This window comes from Hippichthys cyanospilos, chromosome 1 (assembly GCF_059441005.1).
Source record: "Hippichthys cyanospilos isolate Australia breed blue-spotted pipefish chromosome 1, RoL_Hcya_1.0, whole genome shotgun sequence".
Lineage (NCBI taxonomy): Eukaryota > Metazoa > Chordata > Actinopteri > Syngnathiformes > Syngnathidae > Hippichthys > Hippichthys cyanospilos.
Window position 1 is genome coordinate 26,874,443 of NC_142369.1, and position 13,524 is coordinate 26,887,966.

Below are 13,524 nucleotides of genomic sequence, written 5' to 3' on the forward strand. Positions count from 1 at the left end.
ACACATTAATATCAAGACAAAATTGGACTTGACAAGTTAATGCTCCAATTTTGCTTGAAGCTCAGCTACATTGAGATTTTTAATTTGGGGAATTCTGTACAGCTATTTTAGAACATGTTTTAGGTGAAACTATTCTTTCAAGAGAAAATAATAGGAGCATGTATAATTGACAGATTGTTTCATTGTTATAGATACCTTTTCGAATTCGGGAGCTTTCAGATGTTTTTTGTCCTCCACAAGGGACACTTGAAAAGCTGTCATGAATGCCATTCACAACCAATGCCCCCCCCCCCCCCCCCCCCCCCCCCACACACACACACACACACACACGCAGACACAGACACACACACACCTTTTTGTGATATCCTTTAATTTTACCAGGGCCCAGTCAAATTTGTCTCGGCGCGTGGGCCCGTTTGATTCCATTAAAGAGAATATTTAAGCATAAAAATTGTTTAATCGTTTCATGTCATTAGGAGATGGATTTCATTTTGCATACATTTGCATTCGTCCTCCACCAATTGAATTAGAAAACGATGCAAATTCAGAGTCCCAGGTTATGGCGGAGGTGTTTCTTGTCATCAGTTTATGAAGTTCCATACCGAAACGCCTTTGCAGAACTGGGCTGACAGCAACATCTGGATGCCTTGGAGATTTGGGGGTGTGGTGGGGGTGGTGGTGGAGGTGTGACAGGATGCTTCTCACTTTTTGCTTAGAAAAAAAAGAAAGAAAAACAGGTTCACCACTGAATCTAGTTGCTGCATCTACCACCTAACAGCCTTAATGAAAAGCCGTCATCACACTTACTGGATTCTGTAATTACCGAGCATATCCCTCGTGGATTTGATTGGGTGTTCCTCAGCTAAAATGCATAGTGAGTCAATGAAGACATAAAAGACGGCACGGTTCTTTCAACTGTAGCCTCTGCATGTGTTTTTATCAGCTGTTCCTCCACTGTTGTCCACATGGATAAGCACTCCCGCTAATGAGGCGGTAATTAGCAATAGCTCAACGCTTCTTCACCAGTGGCTCTTGCATTCATCCCTCTGCACCGTAATTTTCTCATGCTGCAATTTCAAGCATCACAGCTAAATTAGTTCCAGCACATTTAAAGTGGGACTGCAAAGATGAATACAAACGTGTTTTGTATTCAGTCAAGGTCTCCCGCTTTGGAATTGTCTCGATTGTTCCACATTAATTTCATGAAAAACAATTAACCCCCAATATATGAGTTTTGTGGTGAAAAATAACATGGACTCTAGCATGTCCATTATGTTGGCGGATGTGTTGGAGCAGGTTGGTCCATTAGTGAATTTTACACTCTGATTTAAGGACGGGTCTGTACTTTTTCCACAATGGCGTTGGTTTGCATAGCCCTACATTTACAAGGATTGGAGGACCAGGTTAATATTCTGCCATCTGAGGTGGTATGCAAAGCGGTAATTAAGGAAGGCTGGTGCTGAGAGAGAATTCCCAAATACTGGGAAAGGGGTGCATAGCTTGTGTTTCAAACGCAAATGTGAATTATTGCTATTTTGCAAAATATTCGCTGAGTTAAACAGGAAGTCATTTTCAAGGATATATGTACTCTAAAAACATCCATTTTGTATAGACGCTCATCCTCACTAGGGTTGCCGGTTTTCTGGTGCTTAATCCAGCCATCTTCAGGCAGTGGGCGCTGTACACCCTGGACTGGTTGCCAGCCAATCACAGGGCACACAGAGACAACCAACCATTCACACTCACAATCACACCTAAGGGAAATTTGGAATGTCCAATATACCTACCATGCATGTTTTTGGAATGTGGGAAGAAGCCGGAGTGCCTTGGAGGAGACCCACGCGAGTACTGGGAGAATATGCAAACTCCACACAGGAAGACCGGGGTGAGCTGGAAAATAACCTAACTATGGGTCAAAAAAGGACTGAGCTAATACCTGGGTCAGTTTCATCCAACAACCCGATTTTTGGGGTCGTCTTGTACAAAACTGACCTGCTTTTTAGGATGTGTGCTGTAAAACCACCAAAAAAGTTTGGTCAAGCTGACACATATTGGGTGAGCCTTTCATGACCCCTAATTGGGTTATTATAAATTCAACCATTTTAGAGCGCATGTTGCTGCATCAATATTATCATTAAGTCCACGTGCCTTTATTAATAAAGTGGCGCTTCCCTGTATTGACATGTTTGCCATTGTAAAGAATGTGAATTGTGCATCATATTAGTTTATGCACTTAAAAGCCTTATCGAACACATAACGCAAGCTGTGATTGGTAAACTCAATGTATTAAATCAGAGAAGTAGAACGCAACGGATGGTATACTACAGCTGACCTAGACTTGTTTCTTTATATATTTATTCTGTTTGTTAGTTTTACCATAGTCATGTGAAAAAAACCTGGTACAGAAAAGGACTCTGAGAGAAATGTGTGTGTCTGCATTTGTGTGTTTGACCAGTCAGCATTTCAGTGTCCCATACAATTACAGAAAAGTGACTTTGAGGGATTGTGACAAACCATTAGCTTTTTATGTTAGTGACTGAGCAGCATTAGTCTGCTGTAACAAATTAGACAGCCGGAGCCCAAAAAGGGTTCTGGGCTAGAAATGAGGGCCTCGTAGTGTCTTTGGAGATTGGCACAGGCCTGATGACACTCGGACCCCGTGGCAGGGAAGGGGGCTAATAAATCATGGGCAGTGGCAGGCAGATAAACGGTGTGCTGCAGCTCATTGGGAGGAGAAACTATTGTGACGAGTCCCGCAATGGCGACCTGCGTGAATAAGGGTCACTACTCCACAGAGGAGAACCTTAACAGCTCCCTGCGTCTTAATTTACCCCGAAAAGCCATTACAGCAACTCAGCTTACTTCTTCCTGACCCTGGGCTCTCTTGCCCTTCTCTTTGGCTCAGAGAGGAACAGTCATTCTTCAGGACCTCGATGGCCCTTTAGCCAAACTCTGAAATGAGCTCTCCTATCAGAACGACAGGTCCCCGTCTATAGTGCTAGGAGCCGGCGTCTAAGAAAGCGACACCTGCTTTTGCACTTCTATAGGTACACCAAGTATAAAATGTGTGCATCTCGCTTAATGTACTTGGCATTTTAGTTGTTAACAAGGTTTGTCCTTGTTACTGTATCTATTAATGTTATTATATTTAATGGAGACGATGAATTCATAGTAATAATAAAGCTTATTTAACCATAATTAATGTGTGTGTATCAATGTGGATGTGTATTGTTATTGCTGAATTATTGATTCCGTTATTTAACGAGCTTGGCTGCAACTGACAGCAACATAAACCGAAGTTTGTGAGTCACAGCATTCATGAATGCCGGGACAAATAGTGATGCTGGGCTGCGATCGCTTTTGTTGCACTTAGCAAAGGTAAAAGAGAAGAAACGGTCATCCCTCTCCATGACTAAAAATGTATTCAGAAGCACCAAATTGCTCACAAAGTGAATTTCAGACGGGAAGCAATGTTTTCAACTCCAACATTCTCGATTAATCCCAAATTGAACTCACCTGAAAAGTCACTACCTCAAAAGTGCAGAATCATTTAAAATTGATATCAAAATTCTGAATATTTGTGTTTAACTTTTCACTCCAAAAATATATGAAGGAAAAAGTTAAGAACGATCTTATTTGTTTATTTTTTTTTTAATTTTCCACTAACGTGAGGGTGAAATGGATATCCTAATCAGCCACAGTATTATAGTGAATGATTTTAAGGTCGTTTTCTGCGCTTGAACAACAGTGCACATTTTTACTATACAGTATCTATGTATGTATGTACGTATGTATGTATGTATGTATGTATGTATGTCTGTATGTAGGGCTTGGAACAAATTGACGGTGCCTCAAATTGAGGTGACGATTAGCCATAAAATATGAATGTCAAATCATAATTCCCTGTTTTGAGTAAGAACTCACAAACGATAAACCTACTATAGAAACGATAAAACGTACTGCCTCAATCACAAGATAAATATTCAAGTATTTAATTTTTTCAAGACTTGGAACTATCACCAGTGTGCCATGATACACTTACTCAAGCAAGATCCAAAATATTCCATGTTCACTTGTCTGCCTATTTACGGCGGAAGCCACAATTGACCTACTGCACAAACTTTCTGCGGATCCTCAGCGGGGATCGTCTGTGTGTTCTGCAGGTGTAATGATAACATAGTCTTCCTCGGCCTGACAGGAAATACTGGTAGATTTGGGGGGAAACGTATCATTCCATGTACGCAAGCACTTTAGATTTTGTCGTAACCAGGGAACTAATGACATTGACAAATTGCAATCAGCAATATGCAGCCTACTCACGACTAGCTTGGCTTTCATTTTCACTGCCTTGCTAAAAAGGCTGAGAATGAAGGTGACGGAGGGGCCAACAATCAATGTTCCCAGACCCTATTGCTCATCTCTGGGCTATCCTCAAATAGAAGGTAAAGGAATATGAAGTCTCAAATATCCCGCCATGTCTTCACGTAGGTGTCGAAGAGGAGTCCAGTGGCAACCTGTGAAGCTCTGGTGAACTCAATGCAAAGGAGAGTGAAGTCAGTATCAGAAAATAATGGCGGCCACAGAAAATATTGACATTATTTTGACTTAGGGGCATATTCACTTTTGCTCCCAGTGGTTGGGACATTAATGACTGTATTTTGAGTTATATAATAGCTGTACACTGACTACTTTTTCTTGTGTCAAAGAGGCATTTCTTCAGTCTCATCATATGAAAACATGGAGTTAAAAATCTGCAGTAAAGTGAGGGGTGTACTCATTTTTGTGAGCTATTGTGTGTATGGATATACATATGTGGATTGGTCTGTGCGGTACAGTATGTAGTGTATTAATGTACCTGTGTACAGTATGTATACATATGTACAGATGTTTATTGTAAAGTAGAATTCAGTGGCTAGATCATGTAGTAGAGAGGAAAGATGAAGTGCATGTATCCCACCATTGCCATTGCGATATGGCAGACAATCCTTGTGTACAGAATTGTAGGAATGACCCTTGAATGACACCTGTCCAATTGCACTCAGTTGCATCAGCTGTCAACAGACCATGAACACCTCTTTCGCACCATGTGTAACTCTCTTTACCCCTTCTCTTCTCTTACAGAAGGGTCTATGTCAAGGCCTCCTCCACTTCCCATCGTTTCATTCCATCCAAACGTCTCCTCTAACCTCGTCTCCCCATCTTCCTTCATAGCCAAGGTTTTCCATAAGCCTAATTCGTGATTCAATAGCACTGTGCTGTTTGTGCTATACCTCCCACCGGACAATCACACTGTGTGGCTGAGTGGGTGGGGGATGTAAGGGTTCCATTTTCTATTAGAACAAAACATGCCTGTGGGGCCAGCAGGCGTCAACTGGAAATGCAATCTGGGCCTTTGAGCTGACACCCTGGGTGGGGTAGAGGTGTGGCGGAGGGAGCCGGGGCAACCGTTGTGTGGTGCGACCACAATGAATGTTATCAGTCTCCGGAGGACCCATGCTGTCTCTCCAGGCCCTCTTCTTGCTTTTAACATGGACACTTTGGGGATAAGCGGCCCCAATGGCTTGAGAGCCGTGTATCACTCGGCCCATACCTCAAGCGTTTCCGGCCGCCAGAGATGCACATAATATACAAAACTTTAATTAAAATGGTCTCAAACCTAAGTGCAGTACTCCATATGATGTTGTTGTCATCTGAGTGTCACTCTCCAAATAATGAAGGAAAAACAAGTACGACTGTCCACAAACAGGAAAGGAACAACAGATGATGGGAGCGTTTACTGTAGGTGGTTGGTCTCTGCAGGGCTGGTTGGTGTGAATGCAGATTGGGAGTTCCTGGACATGCATAATTCACCGCATGGGAGATAGAGGAGGAGGGTGGGAAGAAAGGGAATAGATAGATGCGTAAGAGAGAGATGGAGGGAGTGATGGAAGGAGCAAGAGGAAAATGAGCAGTGCGTCTCAGGCAGCGTCAGCGTCTACAGTGAGGAGGTAATTAGGGAGCTGTCACTTGTTCCTGACAGGCACCACTCCCACTGAAACATTGAATGTGTATGTGCGTGTTCACTTTAGGTTGTTCTTGTGGGGGAGGGTTGGATGTGTGTGTATGCGTGTGTGCGTATGTGTGTTGAAAGAGAGAGAAAGAGAGAGAGAGAGAGAGAGAGAGCGCATGACGTGTAAAAGCGAGCAAAGTAACACACTGACAGCAATAGAAACGCTCTAATAGTGGTAGAATATGAGTCAGAAGTACATCGTTCACAATATTAGGGAAGAGAGGCAGGAAAGAGGAAAACTCACCATGTATGGTTGTTTAGACGGGATTGAGGCAGGTTGCATCCATGAATAAGAAGATATTTCACTCGTTTCAAATCCAATGCAAATCCAATGATACGATCGCAAAGTGGATTATCGAATTGTGGCCTTGGGTGTCCTGATGCCAAGTGCAATATGGAGACCCTTAATTTGTTGTTGGTTATGGATAATCCAGCAAAGACGTCCAATAACAAACGCTTGGGTTCAGATCGCGGGGATACTCCCAATCACACCTCTCCAGGTCTCACTGTCATTACCCACCTGAGCATTGAAGTCTCACAGCAGAACAATGGAGTACTCATAAAGCACACGATCCAAGAACTCCAAAAAGGTTGGGTCCGCTGAGCTTTTGCTTAGTGCGTAGGCGCAAACAACAATCAGGAGGTGTCTATTGCCGGAAGACCGCTGGGATAGGCACCAGCTAGCCAGCGAACCTAGTGAGGATAAGGGTTTATAGAAAATGGGTGAGTGGATGACTAAGTAATGAAGTCCACAATATATCAATGTTTTTACATCAGATAACTTGAGAAAGACTCACATACACTTATTCTATTGAGTACAGCACTCCAGTGGCTTCCTGTAGCAGTTTTAACGCCCAAATGCTGAAAGGTTTTACTCTCGTTCTTAAAAAGCCTTACATTAGCCAAGTATATCATTGTGGCCAAAGTTAGAATCCAATCCAAGTGGGTCGCACTGCTTAAGTGTTCTTTCTTCGCTCTTTTGGTCGTTGACAAAACACTTTTGGTGCATTACCACCACATTTTCAAATGGAGCATTCACAACCTCCTATTTAACTGCTTTTTCAAAAATAAAAATGGAAGGTTAAAACTTAACTCACAGGAGCTGTATAATGTCTCCAGTATTAAAGCTGGATTTGAACCTCTTACCTCATTAATTAGTTGTTTTATTGACTGACTATACTAAAGGGGCCCTATTATGAAGAGTCTACATTTTGGAGCTTTTAAAATGATGCATTGATACAGTTCTAAGCATTCCTTGCTTATTCTGCTCTCTCAATAAGGTCCCATCTGAGCAGGTAAATATGAATAAAGAAAAACTCATGACGAAAGAAGTGCTCGTGCAAGAGTAAATAGACACCGACCTTATCCACTACTTGCAGTTTCGTTTAGTCCCAGAATTGAAAAGGATAGTGTTGTTCTTTGCATTCATTTATTAGTTACATCATTTTACTGCAGAAAAAGCCAAAGTGGTGAAAAGGGTAGCACAGAGCCGGACAGTCAACGTATGTAGTAAATGTTTCCCCCGCGGATCCGTTGTTATGAATACTGGGTTTCCACGGGGACGGATTTGACAGGAGGAACATGTCAGTGAGTGTAATTTATAGACCCTTTTTGTATTTTAATGTCAGTAAAATGTCTGTCTTTGGCCCCTTCACTCCCTGAACCATGTGAGCACAAGCGGTCAAGATGATGGCTGGATGGGTATTTCATGGCCGGTGACGGTGCATGACATCATAAAGGGGGCGGGGCAGCCACAAGGTTGGAAGCTCAGTCAGTCAATTTTTTTTTTTTTTATTAAATTACCACTGGTAATTAAATTACCAGTGAGCAAAATGTAATTTATAAGCATATATTGAACAATGGAAAGTGGAAAAATATCATGATCAAGGTCCTTAAAGTTAGTTTGTCATTCGTCGGTCACCAAACAGATTCAGTAGATGATGGCAGTGTAGAGATGACTTTAATAGTGGCACTAATTTCTTATGTTCATTCAACTTAACTCAAGATGCTTATTGTGCTCTACAGTATAGTGTCTATATGTGCCACTACTTGTGCACACTATTATTGCAAATTAAGAGCAGAACAACGCCCCCATCAATTTAAATGGGATTAATCCGCATGCCATTGTGATTTACAAAATAACCCAACCAAGTGATGAATCACAAATGTAAAATGATTGCAGAAAAGTTAAATATTTTGGAATCCCTTTTAAGATTTAACTGGATTTGTTTTTTTGTCACTCGTTCCCACTTTTAGTCAGCATAGCTTGATACCATTGCAAACTAAAACCACTTAATACATATAAACATACAAAAAGCATATTGTCAAATGAATACCTCGAAGACCATGCTAATTTAAACCAAGCACTTGAATTAAATTTCATTAGATCGTGTGCACAGCAAAGCGTCCGTGAACGTGCGTCAAATCAGGATGCAGCATAGCGCCACGGCCGTGTGATATTTCTTTTAAATATAATATACGTGTGCATTATTGACACAGCACTTCGATAAATATGCTCAGCAGTCACTGTGTCATTCTCGAACCCTGAGCACGCTGATTTAAATCTCCAGCCAAAATAACAATACCCTAATGTTTAAACAATCTACCTGTCAAATCAGTATGGACAACAAGAATATATTTGGCAGCCTCTTAGGACATGGGAAGCTCAAGCACACAAACTGCAGGTACGACACACACACAATGCATGGGTATTTAAAGCCGTGAATGCCTTTATTATCTGCAAGCCCTCAGGAGACAGTAGCACACCGTATGAGTGAATCAGTGTGGGCCCGTCTGTGGAGTTTTCATTGTGACAGCGGCACTCATACCACTCACTGGGTGTTCCAATTAAAAGCCACCCCTGCCAGCAGAGCTTCAGCACTCCAACAATACCCAGCTCTCCCACATGCACTCATGTACTATGCGTGTGCGCACATACACATGTTGCTGACAGACCACAAACACGATGCGGCTGACGATGATGGATGGTGTGCATAACCTGGTTGGCGATGCAGACTCAGGTCTTCACGAGAGCTTAATCCACAGGCAGGTGGTGGGCTTCTTCCTCTCAGGTCCTCAAGGTAATTACCCAACAAAGTTCACAGTGTCAGACACTTCTGAAGGAAAGCATTTTTTTTCTCATTGTGATGAATATATAGTTGACTATTGCACACGCGGTTACAAATTGACCACAAAAACATAAATACCAAGATGAGCATGATAACGATTTGTACCATCCTTTATACATTGGTTTATTAGCCGCCAACTCTGTGTAAACAAGGCAATGTCAGAGAGAGATGTGCCATTTTCCCTCAGCTGGCCCAGAAAAGACTCATTAGGGTACTTCAGAAGTATTTGCTCTGCAAGGCATCGGCATTAAACACATCACAAGGTCTAACAAATGTATTATTTAAAAGCTATGCTCCAATTACTAATTGATTACAGTCGAGCACCTCATCAATAACACAAAAACGGCCCCCTTCAAGTCAAAATATGCATGATTTATACATGAAAGGGTTTTAAAGCGAGAAATTATCTGCTAATAACCTATAAATTTTTAAATGTTCAAGTTTTCTAGTCTGGAATTATTTTAAGTGTGAATGTCTGTGTATGTAAAGTGTTTAAATGTGCAGAGAAATACACGTCTCACTGGTAATCAATATCAGTGAGGCAGAAAGCCTTCAGTCAAAGTCAACACATCCATGCATATATATATATATATATATATATATATATATATATATATATATAATACTGAGCCTGACATAATGCTGGCTGGCAAGGTTTGAAGAAAATAAAAAGCTACAAATGTGAAAACAAGTTTTGAAAGCATTTGACCAACTCCAAAACATGAACATTTACAAAAGACAAAACTCAAAGTCAAATTACATCACGAAATACAAAGTGTTGTGGATTACAAACAAAATAAATAAAAACAAGCAAGAAAATGAGATAGAAAAAGCAGTGAAAACATCACATCAAGTTAAAAAGCAATCACCTGTTTTGGGTGACAGAACTGGCATTCAGAACATGTAATTAACAATATTAGACCATAGCGCCTGAGTTTATTCCTTTCAAATAAACATTGGGATGAGTTATACATCATAATTCATGTTTGTGTTTATCAGTGATGTCTAAGTCTGGTCCTTAAGAGCCCATTTTCAAATCATCAGGTTTGTTATCAGGCGTCTGCAAAGCTTGCCTGTTGAGCTGATCATTTAAATCAGTTGTGTTAGGGTCACAACGAAAATAAGATGGATAGGTGTTTTTGACAACCGTTTACCGGGTGGGATGTTAAATATTGTCTTTGTCCCATATCAACAGTCACAAGATCCCATAAAATCTTGCGAAGTCTGAGTATGGGTATAAGTGCGCTTGTGTGATTTAGACACATGAAAACGTAGATGTGTTTCAGTCACTTTTATATGCTTGGGATTTCTCTTGTCTTGACAGAAGGAAATTTCTCAAAAATATAAATAGTCAATAGTTTTTCTCTCTTCAGAACAGTAGAATAAGTAGTAATTCAAAACACTTTACACACATCGGCTAGAACAAGTGTGTCATGTGAGAGACTAAAAGTCCAAAACAATAAAGTAAGAAACAAAAACCGGGAGTAACTTGCTGCAAAACAGAGCCAGAAAATCAAAAGAGCAAACAAGGAAGGTAACGGTGACAACAATCCCACAAAGACTGACAGACAGGTAGATTTTGCTGCTTACGTCATATTCCACAAATAGAATGCTGTGTTTATAAAAGTAGGGCCAATACTTAATATTTTAAAGAACATACTAAATATTTTTGATCGACTTCCCCTTTAAATAGCAGTAAACTGTGATGATGTTGTAGAAGAAAGCGAGATGTTTAAACTAGAGGCATGTGTCTACGAAGCCTATTCTGAAAGTTGCCTCTGCCGAGCCCGTCGTGCCACAGGGGGTTGTCACTTTCCAATGAAGAGACAGACCATGCAGATGATGGAATCTCCCAGCAGCCACTGCGGAGCCCCATGCAAGCTAACGCTAATCACCGCCACCGGTATGGCCCCGCACCCCGCAGTCGTCTAGCTCGTAGACTGTCAGCTCAGGAGCGCAAGAGCGGGCACCACGTCACCAGCGAGCCAGACACACGCTCACACTGCACTGGAATACACTCCGTCAATGAGCGGAGGCGGTGGATGGACGATAAATCCTGTCCGGCTAAAATGAACACACTGGCTGGCATGCGCAATCCTTTCTCACACTCTCTCTATGTATGTGTGTGTAGCTGGGCAGGCGTGAATACACAACTTGGTTTCATGCACACACCTCTCTGTATGCAGATGAATGCGCATCCACATTTTATGACACTAATGTGGGATGCTTCTTTAAATATCGGCGTATCGCTCATCTGCTAATGAGTAGCGGGAGATGAACCTGTTGAATATTATAATTTGCTGCCGTATTAACCTTCACAAGATCACATCAAATGCTGGAAAGTATGTGTATATGTGTGCATGTGTGCTTTAGATACATGTGAATTTTCTTGTGTCTTTGTCACTATTAATGCTCAGGCTTTCTCTTGTCTTACAGGGGGCGAAAAAAAGAGATGGATTAGCATTGTGCTGTCTGTAATTGCGTATTTATTTAGGATGATCCACTCGCTGTGAATGCCTGAAAAGCTGTTAGTATTTGTTTTACCCTACTTACATCATCATGTCGACTGCATGAGAGGCTGACATTTTTTGGGAAACCTGCAAATCATGGAAATCTCGCAGGCTGTAAATCCACTTTATCTTTAATCACAGTATTTCGATGGTACAGGATTAAATAGTTAACAGGCTCAAATGGGAACGGGATTATGCAGCAGGAAGAAAAAAAAAACCTCAGACAGATGTGTGGCTATTTGTAGTTTTCTTTCCACAAGTATACACCCAAACTTTTTCCAAAAGAACTAGACAACCCACAAAACAAGAGCGGTACAAGAGTGAGAGTCACTCCGAACTGGGGCAGGATATGATGGGATTCGTTTTCAGTGATCTAATATTGTTTCTGTGGGAGTGGGATGGGGCAGGAGTAAAAAGGCTAACTATCACTTTGCCAACCATCTAAACCTTCAACTATAGTATTGAAACCTCACTATTATTTTGCCCAATCCTCCAATGTTGTTATTGTAGCATTTAAACTGCATTTTTCCCCAATCTTTCTATTGCTGATCAAGTTTACTATATAATTGCACATTTAAATTATATCCAAGGACATTTTGTGATTTGTGCATGTATCCTGAATACCCATCCATTTTCTAGAGCAGCTTATTATCGCCAGGGTCACAGGCTTGCTGGTGCCTATCCCAGCTGGCTTCGGGCAGAGGCTGGAGGACACCCTGAACTGGTTGCCAGCCAATTGCTGGGCACACAAGGACAAACAACCATTCACGCACCCAATCACACCTAAGGACACTTTAGTATGACCAATTCACCTGCCATCCATGTTTTTGGAATGTCGGAGGAAGCCGGAGTGCCAAGAGAACCCACGCCGGCTTGGGGAGATCATGCAAACTCCACGAAGGAAGGCTGAAGCGAGGTGGATCTGAACTTGGTTCCCTTAAATGTGAGGCGGACGTGCTCTTCACTGTGCCACTGCCAGTGTATACTGAATATATATTTCATTATGGATAGAGCATTTTTTTAAAGGATTTTTTAATTGATTCATTAAGGATATTTGTTAATAAATGTTTTATTATTTGATTACTTTTTTAAGCACATTTTACATCCCAAAAACTGGGGAGGCAAAGCAATGGTTTTAGATTAATGATAAAGTAGGAAGGAGCATTGTTGATTGCACAGTGGTGAGTGGAAAAACAGCAACTTATAATATCACAAAAACAGTGGCATTACAAATATTGCGAGAGTTAAGTCGTATTTTTAAGGAGTGAAAATTAAAATTCTTACATTTCTTGCAGCCTGACACACATAAGGTAATATTCTATAATATATGGTAAGAAGAAAGTGGCAATTCCACTTTACAGTCTGCATCAATATCACTTCTTTCTTCTGGCAAGAAGGACCTTGTCTAGAGGTTGTCCCCCCCCCAGAGGGTGAATTCTGTGGCTGATATACTTGAGTGTTATGCTGTCCTTGCCGTCAACATGTAGCCATTGCTGGTGGTTCATATGGATGAGGAGTGACAGGGTCAAGAAGTGAGGAGGTGTCTGTCATATAAGGCTATACCTTTGACCTCATGTTCTCATAATAAGGGATAAGGACTCTGCATTTGTCACTCCTAGGTCAGGTGACAACACAGCAAGCATGAGTAGGACAACAAGACTCAGCAACTTATTTTGCAGGATACAAGACACTCAATTTCATATCGTAAGTTACTGGTGAAAGCATAATGTTCGGCACTCTGAAATGTATTAAATAAAAATACATACACCTTTCGTGTTGCTGCTTTAAGAATGTGCTTGTAGGATGTTTGCAACCGAGCATTTTTAAGATTGCAAGT

At 41.3% G+C, this 13,524-nt stretch overlaps 1 protein-coding gene across 4 annotated transcripts in view; it reads right to left on the bottom strand.

The window, feature by feature from the left end:
- The window catches only part of LOC148429932 (uncharacterized), a 108,941-nt gene that overhangs the window by 16,303 nt on the left and 79,114 nt on the right, over nt 1-13,524 (bottom strand). For 3 of the 4 annotated variants that reach the window (XM_088426343.1, XM_088426329.1, XM_088426337.1), the window contains exon 4: nt 405-711. The exons of the other annotated variant lie outside the window; for it this stretch is intronic. In XM_088426343.1, the coding sequence (XP_088282469.1) occupies nt 587-711 (125 nt within the window). In that variant the 3' untranslated portion in view covers nt 405-586. Of the gene's footprint in view, nt 1-404; nt 712-13,524 lie in introns of those variants that run through there. 4 annotated transcript variants of the gene reach the window in all.